General features: G+C 41.3%; 1 protein-coding gene across 1 annotated transcript in view; it reads left to right on the top strand.

Moving 5' to 3' along the window:
• The first annotated feature begins 725 nt into the window (after window positions 1–725).
• Window positions 726–24,605, top strand: part of BMERB1 (bMERB domain containing 1) — a 53,060-nt gene continuing 29,180 nt past the window's right edge. Inside the window, exon 1 of the mRNA XM_059826333.1 lies at window positions 726–831. Coding sequence (XP_059682316.1) covers window positions 726–831 — 106 coding nt within the window. The remainder of the gene's footprint in view (window positions 832–24,605) is intronic.

Below are 24,605 nucleotides of genomic sequence, written 5' to 3'. Positions count from 1 at the left end.
ATAAGCAGCAAAGCTGCATGCTTATGAAAAATACATATGGTTATGAGAAATACAAAATCCCATCACTTGCTTGGGTGCTGTCCCCCGGCTTTTGCCAACATGATGCTGGAATGAGTGTTATTCCATTCAGTGCAGGACTTTCAGGAAAGCCAAAGCAACCTGAGATGTGCTAGACTGCAAAAGCCATGAGTGGCTGTGGATTTTACCATTATTCCCCAGCTGCTCAGGCCAGAAGATGTGCTCAGTGCTGCACTGGCCACAAGAAGGACAGTCCTCCCATGCCCTGGCAGTGAGCGTATTTACTAACTCGCTTGCCCGAGTCGCTTCGGCTATGCAATGGGAGGGCACACCGCAGGTGAAGGGATGGGGACAGACAAAACCAGCTAGCCAGGGGGTCTGAGCTGCACTGTCGTGAAGGTCAGTCTGCCCATCCAAGCCGGAGGAAAGGAACCGACCCGCCCTGGAGTGCCTGGCAGGCGGGGCGTATGTGCAGCATGTGCCCGGTGACGGCTCCCCGCAGGCTGTTACGGCTCGCATTGTTTCTCTGCCTCCCCCCGCCCCAGCTCCGCACTGAGCATGTGCGCAGCGCCCCTTCCCCCCCACCCACCCGCGGGCCCCCGTTCCGCGCAGAGGAGCGGTGAGCCCCGCGTCGGCTCCGCGGCAGTCGGGCCGCAGCCCCGCTGGCATGGAGTGAGCTGCGGAGCCCCGCGCCGCCCGGCCCGGCCATGGAGCTGAGGAGGTCCATCTCGGCCAGCGCGGAGGCCGAGAGACCGATGAGGCGCTACGGGGCAGTGGAGGAGACGGAGTGGAAGGCGGAGGCGCTGGGGAGAAGTGAGTGGGGGGCGCGGGTGCGGGTCCGGCTGACCAAGGCAGCCCCGAGCGGCGGGGGGCGGCCGGCTGCGGCGCGGCGGTGCGGTCCCCCCGGGTCCGGGTCCGGCGACGGGCGCACGCCGGGGGCTCCTGTTAGCAGGGCGAAGCCACCTTGGGCTTCTCGGGGAGGAAGATTTGTGTGACCATTTTGCCCTCTGAGGCTGGTGCTTCCCGAGGGGGCTCTTGTCTGTCGAGGGACCGGGAAGCAAAGGGCTGGAGCCGTGCCGGTGCATCTCCGGGCACTTCAGTGTTTCCTTGCGAAATGGGTTGCTCGCTCGCTCCGCAAAGTGAAGCGGTGAGAGGGTGGCTGAGGAAGGATGACTGAGACGTTAATTCTCCCTCGTTGTTTATTAGGTGGGATTTAATATATGGCTTTTCATAAATACTGGTAGTCTTTAATGTGCTTCACATTTGAAAGGCACGGATGACAACCACGTTATTCCCTCTTGTTATCTCAGGAAGAGGGTACAGGAATACAGCACTTAGTTCACTTCTTCAAGTGGTTGCACTGGATTTATGAGCTCAACAAATGTGTGGTGGAAGAGCTCTTTCTTGAAATCATAATCTTCCAGAAAGCAGCAATTGAGATAACATTTCAAAAGTGCCAATGGAAGGAGTAGTTGAAAAGATACATAGTTGCCAATGCAAGTTATCCATGGGACCTTGTTTTCTCAAAGATATCAGTTATTATTCTTTTATTGGCAGAACTATCTTCTTTACAACCTAATAAGCCTGTAAACCCCTTCTAATTTTCCAGGTAAACACTGAGGCAGGAAATGTTGAAAAGACTGTCACAAAAAGCTCTGTACTGTACTTTTCTGTGTAAAGAAAAATATTTTCTAAGTTTCATCAAGTGTTTGATTAGGCCACAGGAAAAAAAGCTTTGTGTGTATCTGTTGTGACACCTTCATCTTGGCTGACTTTGGGATTGCTGATATTCTTGATTCACCATCCATCTTTTGATGTGCACTGTGAAGTCTCACCTGGATGCCTTTTAACATCCCAGGGCTTTGCAGCATCCTGGTAGCAGATTTTAGCCAGCACTTTTGCTATGTTTAGACTTTTCAGATACTGCTGTGTTCTGGAATCATACTTCACCTCTGGCTTCAGTTTTTCATGCATATGTTATTGTCTACCATATGCTGATGACAAGGGTGTAACTCTCCCACTCTGATGCTTCAGTTGCAGTGTTGGTTTTGTTGCAGTGCCTGGCATAGATTCAGGACTGAGTAACTCCACACTTTCTAAAAAGGAATTGAAGACTGAAATCACTGTTGACTGAGTTGGTTGACTCAGACACATGCAACAGTTTTGCAGGTTCTCTGGCATGATACAGGCATGTGCTTTTCTTGTTCTCATAAATATGTCTGGTTTTGTTCCAGAGCTCAGGAGCTGAGTGCAGCGCAGCACTTGTAATAATAATAATAATAACTGGTAGCTTGAGGTGACAGAAGGGTTACATCTTGCAAGCTTTGGACAAAAGATCATGTTTGGCAGAGGGCAACACAGAGGCTGAGTGGGAGACCCGATCTGCTCAAAAATATGTGCTCAGCATTGAGCTTCCACCCAAATCACAGCTTGACCAGATACCAGAATGGGCGGTTGGCAGGACTAGAACCAAGTGTCTAGGTATCTGCACCCTGGCTCTGCTGCTAAACTGCCCTTCTACACACTAGATTCAGTTTAATGAGACTATTTCTCTGTGTATAACAATTTAGATATAGAATAGGAAGTAATCTAGAGGCCATGGTCTGTTCTTTGAAAAGTAGAAAATTAGTATATTAAGACTTTGCTATTTGAATAATTCATCTGTTTTGTTTGCTCATAGGCTTCAACTTTCTTAAAATACTGAGGAAAATGCTATTTATGGTAGCTGTTTTAGATGATCCCTGTATATCTTTACTATTTTAATACTAACACTGACTTCTGGTCACACTTTTGCATTGATTGAAAATAAATAGATCTTCCTATTTACTTTAATGCTCTCTTACAGCATAGGTCCTAAATTGCATGGCATGATGACAGTAGTCTCCAGAAGGTCTGGGAAGAAGCTGAAAAAGCATCATCCCCTTTTTTATTAATGTCAGCAATTAGCCTTTGGTAGTTGCATATTGTTTTAAATATGAAATGCTAAGTAATAGTATTAACAAAAGCAGAAGCCTGTTATGGTATATGCATTTGCCCTTTTTACTCTGACGATTTGTTGCGTCCTAAATCAGGATCTCTTTAGAGATAGAACTGGTGTATCTGTACAACACCTGCACAATAGGGTGCCATTTCCTGGTCAGTGCCTTTTGATGCGAGTGTAGTCATATCACAAGAGAATGTACATCCTGATTATGTCCATTACAGAAAGAATGTAATGGAAGTTGGGTAGTTTCTATTTAATCTGTTAAATGGAAAGGGAGCTCAGTGCTAACTTCTTTATCTGTGGTACAGAAAGCATTGCTGGTTATTGGTTATAACCAAAGATGAGTTACTTCATAGCAATGAAATGTAACATTGTGCATGTTTCTATTCTACAATGGCTTTTTTTAGCCAGATTATGAATGGAGTTAAGTTGGTTCACAGAAGCTGAGGGTCTGATGCTCTACAACCTGAGGGTGTAATGATCTCCAGTGGGTTTGCATGCAAAATATGAAGCGGATTGTTTCAAGGTGTCTCTTTAACAAGATACTGAAGCCTTTCTCTTTACATAAAGGAGGGAATTTCCAAGGAGTAGAGAACATTAAAAATGACAGTTTACCATGTACAGCAACTCATGCATTTTCTAATGCATACATGTAAAACACAGTCAGGCTTATAAATTGTCAGGCTTGTATAATAATAATATGGTTACAGCCTTCTCAGTAAATGATCTTTACAATATAGTCTTGGGGAGTCTTCTCTGAAGCAGAGCACTCAAGCATTTTGGTCAGTCCTCATTACCAAGTGCACAGCTTCATTTGGAATCATCTGTCTTGCTGTTGGCAGGGAGTCATAATGCCCTGATTAAATAACTGCATGCCACACCAGGGAAATAGCCACAAAGAAATAAAGCAGTTTTTCACCATCCTTTTGAACACTGTACTTCTCAGATACATCTCTGCTGATCTCTCCCTTCCTTTTTCAGTTTGTACGAGGTCTGGAACTGAATGCAAAATTCACAGTGAATGCCCCAGCTTCAGTCAGTATAAGGAAGCAGAAATGCCAGGAAACTGCAAAGGTTGTGCTGTGATGCAATTTTGTGCACTGTGAAATTTGCTTATTGTTTTCATTTTAATGGTAACTCAGCATTGGAGGTAAGGTGCCACACTCCTGTATTGCAGAGGTCCACCTTTTCAAATGTTTTTGAACATGAAGTGGAGATTAGGGGAAAGGGGCCCTATTACAGGCCAGCACTGAAGAGGAAGCTGAAGATTCCCAACATGCGACTCAGTAGTAGCACAAAGCCTTCGTAGCCAGCTTTACTTGCTCTCCCTTCATGCTGTGAATGTTGTTTCACAGATTATGTCCAAGCAAGGTACTGTGAGATGGCAGTGCACTCCAGAACAGGACCAGTAGGGTGATTTTATCTAGTTTTGAGATTGCTCTGATTTTGCCCAACAGCAGAAAGATCATACTGTTCCCAGGTTCACAGAGATCCTGGGCTGACACATGTGAAATGTTATTTCACCATATTCAGTTAGTTTATCTTGAAAATCTTTCTAAGTTTGTTAGCCAGAAAGAAACTCTTGTATGTATTTATATGCTGCACTGCTGAGCACTGAGAGTGGTTCAAACACTGAAAATATGCACTATTTAATATTCTGCATTTGCATTTCTTGACAGCATGGGAAGGTGGATGACTTATATCTATCAGGAACATTTTTGGTTCAAGACCAGTTTGTTTTAGAAGTGCTGTTATGCACAGAGATGGTCTTTCAGCTTGCAGAAGCTTGAAAAGATAAAAAGATGATGACCGTGGATTGCAATAACGTAGATAGTGGTCCTGTGGTCAGGTTGTCTTTTCTCTTTGGTGAACAAAGAATGAAGAAAAGGCATTTATACCCTGGTTATGGGCACTTGCTTTATCTAATCTACTGGGAACTGCTTGTGTCACCTTTAAGGCCTGATTTCATTAACAGAACAGAATGGCTGCGTCTTAGACCAGGATCTGTTTTAATGTCGCTTAATAACATTTTATAATAATTTGAAAATTTTCTGTTGCAATATTATAAAAATCAATCAAGTAGCAACAGAGAAACACATTTGTCTCACGCAGCAAAGCCTGCACAGCTAGTGTCCTGTGACATCTGTCATTCTGGTCACCAGTGAGTAGTTAGGATGGGTTTGTATTAATCGTATGCCTCTATGTATTAGTCAAAAAGTAGATAAATGCCAATTTGTTCCTGAATTTTTGTGTCAGCTTTATAAAATTTGGAGATTTAATAGCTGTCTATATATCTAGTACAGACAGACTGGATAGTGTGTTGGTTCCTGTGAGACATCAGTGCACCCTGTGTATTCATGCTGTATTGGTCCCAAGTGACTGTAGAAAAGCAAACTTATTTATACTCTAACAAAGGTGGATGCAGCCTTGTTACTTGGTGAGGTACAGCTGAATGTCCTCATTCATCTTCCTCCTGTATTGCTTCATGAGCGTGAAAGGTGACTCGTGTTGTCTCACAAGATGGGGAAGGAAATGTGATTACAAAGTTGCAATGGTTCTCAGGGCTGCCAAGTCAGAAACTACAGAGCAATGCTGGGAATTCAGGAGTTCTCAGGATGAGGGAAGACTCAGGAGTTGGGACTGACAAGGGGCTGAAGTTTACTCCGGACCGCCCACAGTTAAATCCAAACCTGCATCAATTATAGCTGTTTCTATCATCTGGTAGTTACATATTCAAACACACACCTTTGGGCCTTCTTCTGTAATACCCCACTATTGCACAGACATCCACAAACCCACTTCAGTGCTTTGCATAAAAACTCTCTGTTACTGTAACACCTCTGCAGTCAGTCAGGAATACAGTATGATGCTGCCTATCACGCTCTTGTGATACTGTCCCCCAGTGTCATCACGTTTCCACTCTGATTTAAAAAAGAAAAAAAAAAACAGAAAAAAAACCCAAAACCGTTTCACAGGCACAAACGGAATTTATATAGCCCAACTACCACTGCTGTTCCTTGACAGTGATGCCCTTGTGTTACGGTAAATTTCCGTAAATTGTTAATTGACTTATTACAGGCAATAAACCAGCCAAAACAGATGAGGCTTATTCAGACCATCTATTAAGATAGGTGGGAAAGAAACTAAGTGAAGGATATACACAATTACATTTCTTTTTATAGAAGCAGCAAGTCTGCTGGCATTATGAAGGTCTGAAGACAGGCTTCAAATAGAGAATGTAGTTAATATTCTCTCCATGTCTCCATTAAAAAAAAAAAAAAACACCTGTGTAAAAAATTTTGGAGAATGACCAAGAAATTCAAATGTGACAATAAAACACTAATAGTGAACCCCACACCTTTTTAGAAAATATTTGACAAATTACTGTAATCAACAGAGACAACTGATTCAAAGGATGATGCCAGTTCTAGATTTTTTCTTGTTCATAATTATTAATGTTAACATATTTATATTGTAGTTCAAGAGGAAAAGCAGCCTGTGTCTGATCTGTGAAACCAAGATAGAACTCCTACCCTGAAAATCAGAAAGGATTTTTAGAAAGGATTGAGGCTGTTTTCTACAAAACAGTTGTAAAACTCACCTGCTTCAATAGCAGTCAGATGACTCTCAAATTCTCCTACATAGCTTAGTGTTTTTACAAATCACTGGTGATTTTGGCTAGCAGTATGCACATACAACTTATCTGCACTTTCATTGCTTATCCACTTTTACATGTACTATGTCCTGATCCTTCTCCTTCTGCAAAGTATTTCTTAAATACAGAACCTACCACTTAATAATCTCCACCAGGTCATTCCTGCATCACCTGTAACTCATAAAGGAAGGGTGTATCTTGGTTTTGTTTTACTTCACAAAGAGCCAGGAGAATGATTTACAGAGTAAGACTAATCCAGTTTATATTATCAACACATTGTCTCATTTTTCTAATTCCTCCTCCCACAGCTAGGTGCTCCAGGAACCTGCTGATACAGAGGAAGAAGGAAAAGGGAGAACTGGAATTATTTTAGTGCCTCAGAATGCATTCCTGCTAAAATATTGGTCAATAACAGGAGGAACTGTGACCCTTAGAGCAGCTTCTTCCAGGTGCTACTTCACTTTGGTCTCCCAGAATTCTGTAGCACAGATCCCGATAGAAATATACTTCCTTATCTGGTGACAAAAGTAAAATCACTTAATGGGCTACCCTTGCCCCCACAGTCTCCCTATCATATTTCATTAGTTTTGCGCTTCCTTCACTTTTCTATCTAGCTATGGGCTATGTGTGTCCAAGGTTTCTCAACAAAAAGTGCAGCTAATTTACTCCCTAACTTGTTTCATGGTTCTGAATGTAATTGTCTCTTGATGATACTTTGTTTCTACGAAGTCCAACCTGTCCTACAAAACACAGACAAATGAGAAGAACAACAACCAAACCCACCCCAATGTAATCAAAGCTAAAAGGGCTGAGTGTAGCAGGAGTCTGCCTAATTCTGGATAGGGGCTACCTTGCAAAAAACATGTTGGTTTTTACGGATCAGGATCTTACTGCTGCATATCTACTCACATATGTCACCAAAGACATTTCTCTCGTCCGAGATACTCATAAATCAGAGGGTTAATGACTTCCAAAATCTCTGTGCCCAACTGTGTGTACCAGGCAGGAAATCATGACTTAATGTGTAATGCAGTGTTTATATTCAAACCAGTGCCAGCCAATAATTGTTGGAAAAGTTATAGATGAGGCTGAAGTGTCATATTTGGGACTGTTGCTTATGAATTTTCCTATTTCCTTTAAAGATATTTTACAGAAAAAATGCATTAGACCTGGAAAGTAGGACACTTGTAACATCATCCCAGCTGCTGGTAGCCTGTGGGATTATGGACTCGGTTTGTGTAATTTTTTTTACTGTGTTTGATAATTGATCCCTTAGTTGCATAGCATGTTTTCATCAGAGTAACCACTTGTGAGAATGTGTGCGTGTCTGTCTCAAGGGTGCATTATAAAACAGGATTTTAAAACTTACATGCAGGATTGGGCATGTGCTGCAAAGTATTGTGTATCATGCGTGAGGTTTATAGAGTTTTCTTCTAGTTACTGAGGACAAGAAAGGTTGGAACTCAGCACTCTGTAATCCTGAATCCCAAAGTGCTTTTGCTCTATAGCTGAATATGTTCCATTTGCATAGAAGTTTTACTTAGTAAATAGTCCCAGAGACTCAATAAATAATGCTCATTTATTTCCATGAAACATGTTCTGCTGTCTAACTACATAAAAGACATAGTATAAATGCATTCAAAATTCAAAGATGAAAAATGTATGCTTGGAGGGCAAACTATGAGAAATCAGTAGGAGCACCCTTGGATAATTATGCTAGCTGCCCTTCAGGATCAGCAATGAAACAGGAATTATCAACGTTTTGTCAGTTCATAAAGGGCAACATATTTGAGAAAATAATTTTAAGAGAATTTGTCATTAAATGTCATTAAATGAGACAAGCTGCTCATTTGCAAAAGCCTAATGATTGCAAACACTACCAAAATGCAAAAGGTAACTTGTTATTGTAAGAATATCAGCAGTGTTTAAGGATCTTTTTATTGTCCTGAACCCTTCCCCCTCAAACCCTTTACTGATTAGGGATTTAAGAGGTTTTGTACAGATACATTTGGTTTTCTTATATACTTATAAAATTGAACAAAAGATTCTCATTATAAAGTAGTTTAATGGTTTTGCTCATCTCTTGGAGAAAGCAACTCCAAAACCAGAAAAGGAATCAACAGTCAGTTCTACCACTAATGCCCTATATTGGGTTTGCATGGCAAGGTTTTTGTAGCAGGGGGGCTGCAGGGGTGGTTTCTGTGAGAACCTGCTGGAAGCTTTCCCTGTGCCTGATAAAGCCAATGCCAGTTGGCTCCAAGATGGACCCACAGCTGGCCAAGGCTGAGCCTATCAGCGATGGTGGTAGCGCCTCTGGGATAACACATTTAAGAAGGGGACCACCCCCCCCCCCCCCCCCCCACCCCCCCCCCCCCGCGCAACAGCAGTGGAGAGAGCAGTGAGATGTGAGAGAAAAAACTCTGCAGCCACCAAGGTCAGTGAAGAAGGAGGGGGAGGACGTGCTCCAGGTGCTGGAGCAGAGATTCCCCTGCAGCCATGAAGACCATGGCGAGGCAGGCTGTCCCCCTTGCAGCTCATGGAGGTCCACAGTGGAGCAGATATCCACCTGCAGCCCATGGAGGACCCCATGCCAGAGCAGATGGATGCACCTGAAGGAGGCTGTGACCCTGTGGGAAGCCCACGCTGGAGCAGGCTCCTGGCAGGACCTGCGGACCCGTGGAGAGAGGAGCGCATGCTGGAGCAGGTTTGCTGGCAGGCCTTGTGACCCCGTGGGGGACCCACGCTGGAGCAGTCTGTTCCTGAAGGACTGCACCCTGTGCAAGGTACCCACACTGGAGCAGTTTGTGAATAACTGCAGCCTGTGGAAAGGACTCACATTGGAGAAGTTTGTGGAGGACTGTCTCCCATCGGAGGGACCCTATGCTGGAGCAGGGGAAGAGTGTGAGGAGTCCTCGCCCTGAGGAGGAAGAAGCGGCAGAAACAACGTGTGATGAACTGACTGCAATCCCCATTCCCCATCCCCCTGTGCCGCTCCAGGGGAGGAGGTAGACAAAATCGGGAGTAAAGTTAAGCCTGGGAAGAAGGGAGGGGTGGGGGGAAAGTGTTTTTAAGATTTGGCTTTATTTCTCATTATCCTATTGTGATTTGATTGGTAATAAATTGAAGTAGTTTCCGCAAGTCGAAATCTGTTTTGCCTGTGACGGTAACTGGTGAATGATCTCTTCCTGCCCTTATCTTAACCCATGAGCTTTTCGTTACATTTTCCTCTCCCCTGTCTAGCTGAGGAGGGGGAGTGATAGAGTAGCTTTGGTGGGCACCTGGCATCCAGCCAGGGTCAACTCACCACATGCCCTTTCAGTACATGAGGCCAAGTAAGTTTTAGAATAATGGTACTGAAGCCAAACAAGCAAGACAGTGACCTGACCTCCCTGGGAAATAACAGAGAAGCTTGACTGACACTTTCTTAGTTACAAATACAGAACGCAGTCCTGACTTCATTGACATCAATGGAAATTTCCTCACTGATTTCAATAAAAGTAAAACTGGACTGGGCTCTGTGCCTTTGTCTCCTTGAGCCCTGTTCACCTCGATTCTCTTTAGAAAACTCTGGTGAGGGAATCTGGGGGCTGTGCCAGTTCCATGAGGATTCCCCTGGAGATCTGTGCCAGGCTGCCCTGTGAGTCTGGTCTCTCTGCCCTCACTTCTGACTGGGCATGTCCTGCAGAGCCTTGGCAAGCAGCGACGAGCATTCACTCCCTGGAGAACCGTTTGTGCTGGCAGGGGTAATGCCATTTCAATCTTCCTGTCGTTGAGCAGTGAATCATTAGCTAATACATTGGAGCCCCTATGGTGAGTGGCTGTTCCTCTATCGTGTTTCACCGGGGAAGAGGAAGTCACAGAAATTCAGTTATACATTTGTGCCCCTGCTCTCCTTATCCAATCTGTAGTTTCTCTCCTCTCATCTTCTACTATGGATTCCCATAAAACTTCCTCTGGGCACTGTGCCTGGGAGGGGACTGAATTTACTGCAGTTTGGCAGACTCTAAGACAGAGACATTTTCCTTCAGGCTGATACTTGCCTGTAGCACAGACAGAGTATGTGGGATGTGATAGTGAAGGGCACAGCCATGGAGTTTTGAAAGCCAGTAAAATCAAGATCCATTTGTCTCTGCCTTGGTAAGGTGTGAAACATCCTGCGATTACAAAATTTCTTTCTTTCTCTCATACAAAGAGGTGCCAGCCAGCCAGCCATTTGTCTCAGTGATAAAGACTGCTGAACTGCCTTCATTTCCTCACCTCTGAGACCTCCAGGAAGGCAGTCAGCCCAGCCTCACATCAGCCCAATGCCAGTTGTGAGGAAGAAAATACTAGCATATTTAAAGAAAACTGAATAAAAATTAAGTACGCAAAAGCAATTAACTTGGTGAAAACAGGTTGCTAGAGAATGACGCCACATCCACAGATGAAAGGCAAGTGCAAACCAGATATGTTTGTCAACTGTCATGATTATTTTGTGTGATTTGAAGAGATGAAGCCCTGTGCTGTTTCACCTGAGTGTACACTGAGAAAGAATCAGACGGTTTTGGCTCTAGTGGCTTTGGCAATTTCATCTTTAAGGAAGGGCACAGCTTTTGCCTGTGGCTCCCTGGAACCACTGTGTGCCTCATACATTGGAGAACAAGATCCCAGTATGATTCTCTGCTGCCTGACCTTCCACTTTGCTGTTATACTGTACACATTGTATGCCCATGGTAGGAATAGCAACATTCATCCCCCTGGGAAATTACTAGTCTTTTCTCCTATGAAATGTGAAACACCTTTTTTCTTGGCTTCTGAGGAGCATCTTCTCAATATTTAATTACTTCTTGGAGTGGGAATCTGTTATGTGAACCATTACAGTCTGAAGCAATTCTCCATACCAGTATCACTTTGGCCTTTACTGGATTAGACTCATATGTCTATAATATTTATCCAATGGTTTTAAGGTTGCCTGAAATTATCTACCAGCTGCTGGGAGGATGTTTAGAGCACTGTTAGAAAACTGTGTTGTTAAAGAATCACATCACAGAGGGGGGAGAGAGAGAAACAAGCTTTCTGGTATGCAGTCAGATAATTTCAAAGGAGAATATTGTAAAGATGTGAAATTTAGAAATGTCAGTGGCCATTTTACCATTATTTCACTCACAACATATTGCTCTTTATCAATTGATGCTCATAGGAGAAACCATAAAACCATATATTCCTAAAGAGGTTTCGCAAGACTTTTTGAGGCTGAACATTTTGTTGACTTTTTTTTCCTGAAACAAAAAAAATCAATGAAGATAGAAAAAGTCTTTTAAAAATATCAAACTAAATAAGCTTTAAAAAACTGAACATTAGCTCTAGCTGGCACTGTTACAGCATTTGAAACTTAAATGCTGAAGTTTTGTGTTAGTATTACAGGATCAGAATGTGACTCTAGTGAGGAATAAAATGGAAAGCCACAGGCTGTTTCCTTTGACCACTGAGCAAAATGACAGAAGTAAATGAACAAGTAATGTGTGTGTCTTAATACTGCTTTTTAATTCTCCATCACATAAGATGAATTGATGAAGCATGATTTGCGTTTCTTGGAGTGTAGCTTAAACACAGTCTTGTTCCAGATGGGAATGTGCATTGATTTCAGTAGGGAAGGTACCTACCACAGTAACTAACTGTACCAGTTTCTATTTACAGCCTTCTGATAGCGCTGAATCTCACGCAGGGCTGTGGCAGAGTTGGGCACAGAAACCCCTTCTTGAGTCTTCCTGACTCCTGGCAGTCTTCCTGAGCCAGACTAAAATAGCTTCTTGCAGATAAAGGTCTAACCCAGTACCTCTGAATAAAACTGACAATAAGGGCTTTTGGGTCAGACCTTCAAAGGCAATTTTCCTTCATTTTCTGTGTCTCATTTTGGATCCATTTTCTCATAGGAACAGCTGTCAGATCATATATACACTGTGCAAACTTTCCCACCAGGCTGCATATAGCTGCATATTCTCCCCATTCTCTGAAAGACAAACTGCTGTTTAAAGTGCATAAGGTTGTATTTTCAATTCGTAAACATGATGGGAAAAGGTGAAAGGAAGATGCAAAAGTGCAACAGTAACTACATTGTCAGCATCATGATTTATTTAAATGTAAACCAAGTTTTCATCTCACACAGATCTATTTTGAAAAATAAAACATTATTTTAAGCAGTCAGTCCATTCCCCTGTCCCTCTGTCCTGCATCCCCCCCACCTCCCCCATGTGAAGGCATTAAAGAACAGATACTGAGAGCTAGGTACGTTAGGTACTAGCAATTCCTGTCTCTTTTGCACTAGCTTTAAGATAATCAGAGAGATACTAGAAAAGATAGCCCCTGTTCTCACAAATCAGACCTCTAGAAATAGGTAACTAATGCAGTTTGATTTGTGGATTTTTTTTTCTATGTCTCTGAGGCACTGGAGGTCACTAGAGAGAGGACAAAGGGACTGGTGCTTGTGGTGTGAGAAGCACTGAGGTACCTGGAGGCAGTCAGTGACCAGCATGGTCCTTTTTATTTCTGTATTTATAAAGTAAACAAAGTATTCAATAGAGATGTAACAGTGGTACTAGGATGATTACTGGGGGAGGAGGGGAATATTGAGGCCTATTTGAAGGCTTGATTACATTTTAAAAAATTATTTCCATATACTACCATGGGGTTCTGATCAAGGTGGGTGCCAGAGCTCTTGTACTGGCTCAAGCAACATTTTACACTACATTCAATTCTTGTCTTTGATATACAGACACTGTGCTAGAATGAATGACTGAGCTTAATTCATCCACTCTCCTTGATTCCTCCTCTCTTTACTGCAGCACTCTCTGCCTCATCTCCTAAGTATGTTCATTCAAAGAAAAAAACCCCAACTATGACTCAAACCACAGCACTTCTGCTCTAGGGTTTGTATATGCAAAACTGTAGTGTTTTGAGGACTGGACAGACCACACCTAACACATATAAAGCACTCTGAGCTCATGTAGTCCAAGTTGTGTCTGTTCAGCGGAGGTATAATGCAAGGGTACTGAAACTTCAGGCTAATTCCCTATCAAAAATAACAAGCATGTACAAGAGTTCTTCCAACAGGAATCTTAGCCAGGTGAAGTATTTTTTCAGTCATCTTCCTAGTTTTATATTGTTGCAGTGATTTCATAATTGCTGATGTGAGTTTTTTCCTCAGTAATTGTTAAGAAATTTTATTGCGTTTACCTTTTATGTAGAATAGTCTTGATATAAAATACCTTGGTGATAATTTCTTACAGTGAAGAAAATCATACCACTTAATTTCATTGTTTTAAAATTATGTGGCTAGTCACAACAGAGTAAATCCAATATAACTATTTTCATGCTGGGAAGATGTTACACCACTGTGTTGCAAGCAAAAAAAAACCTGTCTCCTTCTGTGAGTCCTCCCCTTATATAGGTATTTACACCAAAGAAAACATTGTCCTTGTAGCATGTTTTCATTCACTCTGCACAAGGGAAAAAAGACATTTCTTAGAAGTCAAATCATTTGCATGTTTATAAGGAGGCCATCCACTGCCCTTCACAGAAGTAAAATAGACAAGGAGCAGGAAGCAGAACCCCTTCTCATAGAATATCTTTTTAATAATATCCCCAGGCTTCCTTATTCTGGAGTGGTAGAAAGGCAAAATATCCCAGCTAGAAACCATTTTATGTCTACTAGAACAGATGATCAGAATTCTCATCAGTTTCTAGGCACTATGGAAAGTGCTCTTCTAGAAAGAGTAGGGAGAGTTTTCTGTATGCTATCTAAGAAGACTGGATAGTAATGACATTTCTGTGGGCAAAACCAGGGCATTATCAGATGTTGGCTAGGATAAGATGGGTGTTTGCCAGTGAGTCAAATAAAGAAACAGGCAGCATGGGAGATGGTAGTTTTGAGATGTGTATCCTTCTATATGAATCAATATTGCATATGAGCTGAAAATTGTGCAAACAGATGCAAATAAAATAGCATGAACTGTTTACAGTAATACTTGAGTATTAGTTTATACCCAGTCTGCACCAACACAAATAAGGTCAGAGATAATCAATTCAGAAGAAAGGTTGGTAAAAATGAGACTCCTCACCAAAGGCTTACTTAATCCAGGAGGTGATTAACTTTGCATAGTGACTTCTGAGGAAATAATTAAAAGGAACTTACCCATTTTTTTTTAAACAAATAATTTCCCATTAAAAATGAAAATTTGTAAATAGAACTTAAAATTGCAAGCAAAAGGTAAATTCATTACTTAATCCTGTAGAATTTACTTAAATCACACTTCTGTAAGATCTATTATTAGTCTGCTGATAGCAACATATATGAACAGTGGTTTGAGACAGGTTATAGTGAGTGTGTTTTGTCTGTTCAGTTTATCTGATAACACTTCCCAAATAGAGTCAATATTATTTTCTTTGCTGGTTGCAAGAAGTTTTCATTTAGCACAGGGGAGATATAAACACCTAATGAAATCGGAATATCTGATTGTAAAGCCAAAAAATTGAATAGGAAAGATTACCTGAGGGGGAAAGACGAAGAAAAAAGGAAGCAATTTGGCTTAATTAATTTTTAAAAACAACAGATTTCATGCTGGTGGCATCCCAATATTTTACTGAATGACAAACCTGTTTCTAGCTCTATTTGAGCTTATGTTTAATTCATATAGTGAATTCCCACTTAAGAAACAGAGGAGTCTGGTCTGTTTGTTTTGTGGTGGCTGATTCCCAGGGATGTGTATGTTTAGCATATGTCAAAGATCTAGACCTCAAGCTTTGTAATGTGGAGATGTACTGAGATCAGATTCTGGGCTCAGATGAAAAAAACTATTAGTTTTTCTAAGACCTCCCTCAGAGAAAAGCTGGCTTCTCATATAAGAGACCTCCAACTTTGCACCAAGTATTTGTATCACACACATTGATTTTTGCAAAACAGGGAGAATTCTCCTTCATTTCCTGGTGTGAGGGGATGAGGTCACATATTACCTTGGTACTGAGAATTTCTCTGGGCAGCATTTTAAATGGGACACATTCCCAGGCTGAGTATATAATTAAGAAAATCTTCTCTAAGGCTGTGATATGTGATATAGCTGTGACTGTGATAAGAAACAGCTGTTTTTTCAAGAAAGTAAGCAGCTCCCTTTCCATCCCAAAGCTGCTCAAATCTTGGGTCTAAGCTGCTTATGAATAAAGCATAGCAAATTAGGGGCCTATATTTTCCCTAAAACAGGCAGGTGGGGAGGGGTGAGGAAGTGGCATGGCCATTACTCTGTCCCTTATCTTGGCTGCTGAAAAGACTTGGCAGGTGCAAGTTGAAATGGAAAGATGTACAGCAATTTACTGCACACCTTCTCCTGAGCCAGGAGGAAGCAGAGAGCACAGCTGGATGCAGAGCCCCTTGGCTGGTGTTCCTGTTCTCAAGCTCAGAGAAAACCAATCTCTGCACCAAAGCTGCCTGCCACTCCTCACAAAATCCAGGTCTGGCTGAGGCAGGCTGGACAGTAGTAATGACACAAACAAATGAGAGAACTTCCTGGGTTTTCTGCAAGCAGCACGTACTTGAATGCTGAAACAATATCATGCAAGATCAGCTAATTTGTCTCATCTGCAGAGATTTATTTATTTATCTGTGTGTAGGGGAGGAGGGAAGAGAGAGAAACCAGAAGAACAGTATTAGGAGTATTAGGAGAAGCTTCTGGTTTTAGACCTACTGGGAATACTGAGGGCACCCTTCCATCAGGTTAGGTCAATAGGAGAATCACTGATAATAAATAGATGGTGGAACATCTCCTAGAAAGAGGTGGAAGAATGCTGCTCTCCTGTTTCAGTTACAGCAATACAAATTAGGTTGCTTAGTTTCAGACTGACATGTAATGTGGTCTGGGGGAAACTGCTTTCACACCTCACCTAAAGCCATCAGCCAAATGTGTGAAAAATCCTGTTGTCAGAGCATCTGGCAACATGGAATGTGGTACTGATACCCAAACTAGAGTTTATTTAAAATTGAAATAACAGTAGCAAGTCTGGAAAACGTTCTTGCACAATTAAATTACAGTACTTTGTTAAGTCTGTCATAATTCTCTGCAGAGCTAATTATATGGACAGCCCTTCTTTAAATCCCACTCAAAACCACTTAATCCTTCATTATACACAACAGAAATGGCTGGATGAGATACCACAGGCTGTTTTGCAAATGGACTGTACTAATCTTGAAGAGAGTTTGTGGCTCAGTTCAGGCACTGGGGATGCTGGAAACTGAAGCCTGAAATGGTCACACCAGTCATGATGATGCCCTTCCAGTGTGCTGTAATTGCTTGAAAAATTTCTGTATGTGAGCAAGTCCTTTTTCCACTCTATCAATATATCTGAGACACCAGTAAAGACACTCTGTGTTGCTAGATTTTTATGTTTGATGTGTGATAGGAACTGTACTGAAATGATACTAAGCTGGCTACTGAGCAGTCACTTGCAGACCAGCTTGCATCTGAAGGCGTGAGCTGTAGTGACCTTATCACAGCCACCATAAGAAAAAAAAAAAGTTAAACCTGCCAAATTTAGAATCTGAATATTTGAAAACTGTCTCAACTCAGACATGCAATTTGTATTAGAACAGAGGATTCAGTTTCAGTGGAGTGGAGAATCATGTGTGAATTCACAAATAATGTCTCTGGGGTTTCTTAATTCAATGGGACTTGAGTTTAAAAAGGATTTTATAAAAAGACATTAATTCCAAACTCCCTTTGCTTATTTTCATGATTCTGTTTTCCTCATTTTTATGCATTTGCCCTCTAAGAGGCCGAAGAGGTGTGTGCAACCTTGTTATCATTGACTGTAATGGAAATTGGCTGGGGCATGCAAATTGCCTAGAGTGAGTCTTAGCATGAACTTCAAAGTTGCAAGGTTGAGCCCTATAATTGGAGTGTCAAAGTCCCTAAGGGTTTTCAAGACCCAGTCTGTGAGTGTCATTATGTTAGTGGACGTACTTCTGCATACCCTGAATTTATTTACATCAGAACCACTTCCTGCAAATTTCAATCACATTAAAAAAAAAAAAAAGCTGTACTTTTTACTTAATACTACGGCACAATTAAATCAGGCCTGGGGCTTTTATTTCATTGTTTACAGGAAGACTTTCATAGGAAGTTATATTTATCTTATATTTTCAAAGAAACATTTAGTTCAATATTAATTTCTGACTCCTTAGGCATTTATTGCTGTGAGTGCTGAAATTCTGTTTCCTGATCTGTAAATATGGTTTGTATTAGCTTTTAAACTGCTGCCAGAGGGGGTACTACTGAGGAAAAGTCCTCCCTCTCCTCCTAAGATTGACTGTTTAGGGGACTATACAGGGTATTGTGAGTCACAGATCAAAGACATGATATTAAAATAGAGAAAGCTAGTAGAACTCTCAGTAGTAGAAAAAACCTACATGTAAATCATAATGGTAGTGCTATAAACCAGCACCAAATCATGTATAGATTTACAACTAGAAAAGAAATTATTCTAGTTACAGATAATTAGGTAGCAAATTGTCCTATTGTACTGAGTCAGTTCCCTGCACCCTTAAGCAAACACCCTTAGATTCAGATGGAAGAATATGAAAGCAGAGATGGTGCACTATCCTTGAAGTGATAGTTTAATTTGACGGGATGGATCCTTATGACTTCATACATGGAGAAAGACTCTGGAATCTTGCGTGGGCAATGTCTGACTGCAGAGGACACTGGACCTCAAAAAGCCTACCTTTAAGAGTAAAGCCCCAGTTAATGGTCAAATTAATCTTTTCTACTTCCTGAGTCCACCCTCCTGCAACTGCAGAAAATCATACAATACCTGAGCTTATTCGCAGGACCTGTCTGGGTTTTTTCCCCCACAAAGTGAGGCCAGACCCTTTAAAGATCCGTATGTTCTGATCTTAGTTTAAAACAGCTTTGATTCCTTTCCTCCAATATCCTACTTGAAAGACTGCTTCAGAATGTTATTGCTTTGGGTAGTTACTGGCTTCCAGGCCAAGCTTATTCTTTACCTCTACTTAATTTTACACCAGCCGTTATAACTTAACATAAACAATCCTTTCCCCTGTCCTTGATCCTTTCCTGTTAGCTAACCAAAATCTCCATCTTCACAAGTAGATGAATACCACAATTTTGACAGCATCAAAAGTCAGGAGAATGCTGAAATCTGAAAGCTTAAGTGCAAGATAGAAGAAATGGAATTTATCATCCAAATACAGGATGGCAGTATAGATTTTAAGAAACATCAAGTCTGAATATCACATTAACTCCTATGCATCACAGTAGATCTCTGTAAGAACTCCAGACTGGTGCAGATTCAGAGGGTCTTCGCTGTCAGAGAAGGATGAACAACTATTAAGAGATGAACTGTTTTTCCAGGATATCATTACAACCAAAATGAAGTCTTCTATGCACAGAGCAGTTTAAGACTAGAGAGATCTTTTTCCCGGGGGAAGTGTAAGATTAAAGGGTTGCATAATTACCCACTTAGGAAATTGGAACTGTCATAAATTGACAAAAGACAAAGCCAAGAATAATTACTGCTTATAAATTTCTCAGGATAACAAACAAGACAATTAAATTTTGATGCTTTTTTTGAGAGGCAAGATCTTTATTCATCTTATCATTAGGGACTTGTGCTGACATACATCTTTAAATAGGGAACAAGGGTCACTAAATTAGAAAGTTGGAACCATCACTTAACCATAAAACTTCTAGTTAGCAAAGTACTGAAGACCATCCTTAATTAGCAATCACTGTTACTGCCTGAATGTCTATTTCTGCTTGGGAATATGTAGTTGCATTAGAAAGCTCAAAGCAGGATCTCTTTCAGGTTCAGTTTTTAAATCAGCCTTTCTTCAGTGCAATACTACTTGATCTACAGAAGTACAGCATAAAAGATGCGAAGCAACTAAGAATCTCATTTGGGCACTGGGCAGGTACAGGCACTTTCTTACATCAGACGTGACAGGAGTAATTGTGTGCAATGCTTTGAGTATGATACCATAGAAACCAAAAGGACTTTGAGAGTTAGAGGAAGGAGTTAATATTCAATACTGTGAATCTGGCGTTTATATTTCAAGAGAAATCTCAGTGAGACCACAGTGTACAAAAGCCTGAAATGGAAAAGAATAGACTGCTGCCAACAGGCTTTTTGCAACGGTAAATAATGAAAAATAAAAGGTCAAAGCTTGAAGATAAGAACAAGAACGTACAGGATAAGCAACTAAAAGAATCTTTTTATAACAAGAGGCTCTTAGATATGGAACAGACAGGGCAGTGATTCTGGAAGTGCAGTGGGCAATTGCACACAGTGCTTTTTATACTCTCTGCTTACCTAATTTTCAAATGGGGTCATATGGTAGAGTGTGAGTGAGACACTTTTGAAGTGGAAACTCAGGTTGTAATATGTCTAGACTGTAAATCTAACTGTGATAATTTGGAAAAAAAAAGTATTCATGACCTGAACAAAATAAATCACAATATTATAATTGTGCTATTGCACTCAGACCACAGCTGACTGTTTGAAGAGGGCCATCTCCAGTCACATCACATGACTTAAAATACCTTGGAAGGAAATGATATGGCAAACAGAATGACCTCTGGTGGTTTTTAGGAATAGGGTTTTTTTGTTACTGTTTGGTCGTTCAAAGACTCATTCAAATGCTGCTGAATTCAACATTATGAATGTCGGTTCTGTCTTACTATTTTGCTTTTTTCTGGCATTCTTTTTTCCCCTCAGCATTATCCAAAGGCTAGCATATCACAGCCCCGCTCCACAAAATTCCTCAGGCTGTTAGTCAATTTTAGACAATACGAACAGATTTCTACAGATTTCTGAAAAGCCAAGTCTGAACTTCCATGACTTTTTCAAACTTACACTTCTCCTTCAGAGGCAAAAATAACTGCATGCCTGGAAGGACAAGTTATATATGACACATGCAAAAAAAAAAGGAAAGAAAGTAGGCTGAAGTAAAAGACTCCTGTTGACTTCAGTGACCCTTGGATTAGGAGAAGGGACCTGCAGAGCTAATCATCTCCACAAGACAAATTCACCCTTTTCTGTCCCCTCAACCTGGCTGCTTTTTCCCCCTACAGAGCCTATATGGTGTAGGGCTTACTGCTAAGATTTCTGCATAAAAGAAAACTCCAAGTTTTGTTTTGTTTATAATTTTGAAGTTATTTACACATGCTTAGTGAATGCTGATCAGACCATTCAAAGATGGCAGAAAATACATATAACAGATTCAAGCTATGCATAGAACTACACAAACTCATTGTAAGTCATGGTAGCCTGTTATTAGAAAACAGGAAGGAGTAATTTCATGTATTACAGAAACAGACTATCTTTGATAGTCAATGTTGAATACTAAACAAGACTGAGAGGTGGTCAAATACCAAATGAGAAGAGGCAGATGAATAGAGCAAAAGAAATAATCATAGTATCCATATATGACTTCTTCCAAAGGTTGATAGACAAATTAATTCAGCAAAATTTGAAACAAAACCTTCCAAAAATTGGTGTATTTGCCATATAATAAATACGTCTTTTTAGGTTGCTTGTGCCTTAATGCTGTTAATATGTCCTACAATCAGAAGATTTCCATTTTGATTACAAAAAAAATTAATCTATTTCCATAAGCAATCTGTGCAAAAGCAGCTGTCATCCTAAAGGATGGTAGAAAGTATTTTTTATTCTCTCCAGTTACAAAATAAAAACGTTTTCACTGCAGCTGATGCTGCAACAGTGCTTTTCCCAGTGATTCTAACCATTACTATGAAAGCAAGATTTCCTCTCCTCCCACGAATAGCAAGTTTAAATGTGTGATAATTCATTTTTATAATCTCAGAAAGATGTCGCGCTTCTCTACAGGTTGTACCAGTGTCTCTCTACAGACATGAAATTCTGATCTCTTGACTGAGGAGCTGCTGAACGGACTACACATGTGAAGGGATTGCTCTAGTCTAGCAGTTTATCTCAGAACATAAGTGATCTTTACACAACACAGTACAGAGCTGAGGTGGCTAGTACTTTGTATTTCAGGTTTACTGGAAGCATAGATGCACCACAATTCCCCATGACTCAGAAAAATTCCCCATCTTCTTTTTCTCCTTCCCCAAATGACTGTTCATAAGCAGGGATATTTGGCGACTGTGACATTCCCCAAGATCCTGGTGTTTAATCAGTTTTCAGTATGTGTCTCTGGTTCCTTCCTGCCAAAGGGGTTCCCTAGAGCTGCCAGATTTCACAGCTGCATGTTGCAAAGCCAATCTGTGAGGGGAGTCAACCAGCCCAGAGGTTTACCCTGAGACATGGAGCATGTGAAAAACCAGCTTTGGGATTTCTAGGTGCCCTGCTGTCTGGCAAAAATATTGGAAGCTTTGATGCCTAGTTTAAGCCAGTATTTCAGGGCTCCAAGATTACCTCCTGTGCACATGGGAGCTGCACTGCAGTTGAAACTTCTGCTTCCAGGGTTTTGTGGAGAATTTAACATCTCCAGAACTGCAAGGCTGCTCTGGATCCTCATGCACTGACAGGAAACCAGGCTCTTTGCACAGAGGCATTCCTTTTAACTTCATAGTAAACATTCTGAATCCAATATGTTATCCCCCAAATACTCTGAATGTCATTTCTCTGGCATTTTCTAGCAGACCCAGTTTTGTCAGAAAGTTTCTGGCCACCATTAATGGCAGAGACAAAGCACATCTAGCCATCTGTGAAGGATATATGCTCAGTTTGTGTCAGCTCAAAGTGCATTTCATGGCTCTACATGCCAGTGATTCCAAATAAATAACTGTGTTGCTTAACCCATGGAGAAGTATTAATACAGATTCAAAAGCTGTAACAGGCCCAGTAAGAGAAGAAAAAAATTTCAGCTTCCTGCTAGAATAAAAATTCAGTTGTGTAATCTCCAGTATTCAGTGCTATTGATGGCAGTGGAAGCAAAGTGAATCTGAGAACTTTAGCACATGTAAGGGGGGGAATAGAACATTAGTTTTTTGCTCCTCCAGTAACAGCCTCTGCACACTACTATTGTCTTTAGAGATTACTTTTTCCCCACTACTATTGTCTTTAGAGATTACTTTTTCCCCACTGTTAAAACTTGTCAGGTATGCGCGCTCCTGTTGCCTCAGTGTAACCTATTAGCTGGTTACTGAGGCCTGATACAACCAGCAGCATGATTCCAACTTTTACTAAATTGGCTGTCATCATCAATCTGTTTTCAGTGCAAGAGATGAAACAGGAGGGCTAATTGACAAGCAGAGGGAAGAGATTGCCTTAAGGGAGAAGAGGATACAGCATTTTCTAAAATAACCCACTGAAATGGACTGTGGACTGTACTCTGCAGGACTGATTCCTGGGATGCACGTAGAGCAGCTGCTATCTCAGAGGCATTGGGTCTTACAGGCAGTACAAAAATATTCGTAACATTGTTCATGGAAAGACAGAATATGAAGCACTGACTTTATGTAATGCACTTAGATGCAGGTAATACCCCTGTGCACTGCTGTTTGAAACAGATGTGCAGTCATCTGGTACCGGTTCCCACAGTCTATATTTAAATATGCAGATTCCTTTGGAATTTCTCCAGAAATCATCAGAATTAAAAAAGGGAGACCCTGGTGAAGTAAGCCTTTGTCCAAGGTTCACTGCAGTCATGAGTATTTTCATTAATAACTGTAGGTGGAGGATCAGTGTTGGGTACAAGAAGAGCTGGCAGCTCCACAAGGGTAGGCAAGCCATGTGCTGAAAGTCATAACAAGGCAGGGGCAGGGACAGTGTCTTCACTGGCAAGAGCACATCCAATGGTACGTGAGCAAGGAAAGCAGAGCGGGTCTGGTGACAATAATGAGGGTCAGCCACGGTCCAGATCTCCAAGCAAATCCCTAGTACAAGGCAGGCCCATGGTCAAGTGGGAAGTCAATTCCAGGTCCCCAGGTGGGGAGCAAGGGCCAAGGGCCAGAGCCTCAGCTTGAAATCTGCTTCTGAGCAAGAGGAGGGGGAAAGGAGGGGGAGCCTCTGCTGAGACTTCTCAAAGCCAGACACCTGCACCGTGTGCTCAGCATCGTGACAGTCAGGTCACTTCCACACTGGTACTGTCCTGTGCCACCTTCCTCCTTTCCCCCAGTCTACCCGTTTTAAATTGCACAATGTTGCCTGTCTGTTAGAGAAGCCAGGAACAAAATATATTGCAGCTGTTTGTATTGTGTTTAGTTATTAGCTATATTTATATGGTAATTCCAGCATAAAACCTTGAATAAATACCATTCCACACACATGCCAAATTTAATCATTGTTAGGATTTGCAGTAATAGAATGCTGCGGCAGGCTACATTAGGAATAAGCAATTAGATGTAGTTTTTTTCTGCACAGGTTAGTTATTGGCCACTGCATCCTGCTCCAGATGGGTTAGATGGGTTAAATCAAAGAGCAGAAAAAACCTCTGGGCCTCTGAATACATTTGAGGCAACAGTAAAAGGTATAGTAAAAGGCGTCGCTACAAGACTAGTCATTTGTGCCTCCGTGTGACAAGCTAGTGAAAAACTCCAGGAATCATCTGATTCTTTTCACATGAACAATTTTATCTGGAATATTTTGTACTATAATAATTTATTTTACTGCATTATGCAACTATTTCAATTTCCACCAAGTGTGTTGTTTTTAAGTTGTACCATCTGGTTCTGTCTTCATCCGTCTCTAACCTGTGCCTCCTGCTTACTTCTGCTTTGGCTCATCAACTAATAGTGGTCTTGAAAGTCTTGATTTTGATACCTGAAACAGCATTAAGAGTGCACTTGCTACACTGTGCTCTATTAGCATTTAATATACTTCAGTGAAAAAGGATTAATTTTAGAATTTCACTGAATTCTTGAGAAAGCCCCAAAAGTGCTAACCCAGATTTGGAACAAAACTTAGCCATGAACAGTATTT

The sequence above is a fragment of the Gavia stellata genome, chromosome 18 (genome assembly GCF_030936135.1).
Source record: "Gavia stellata isolate bGavSte3 chromosome 18, bGavSte3.hap2, whole genome shotgun sequence".
Lineage (NCBI taxonomy): Eukaryota > Metazoa > Chordata > Aves > Gaviiformes > Gaviidae > Gavia > Gavia stellata.
The sequence above is the reverse complement of the archived record's forward strand: the minus strand, read 5'-3'. Positions and strand labels throughout refer to the sequence as shown.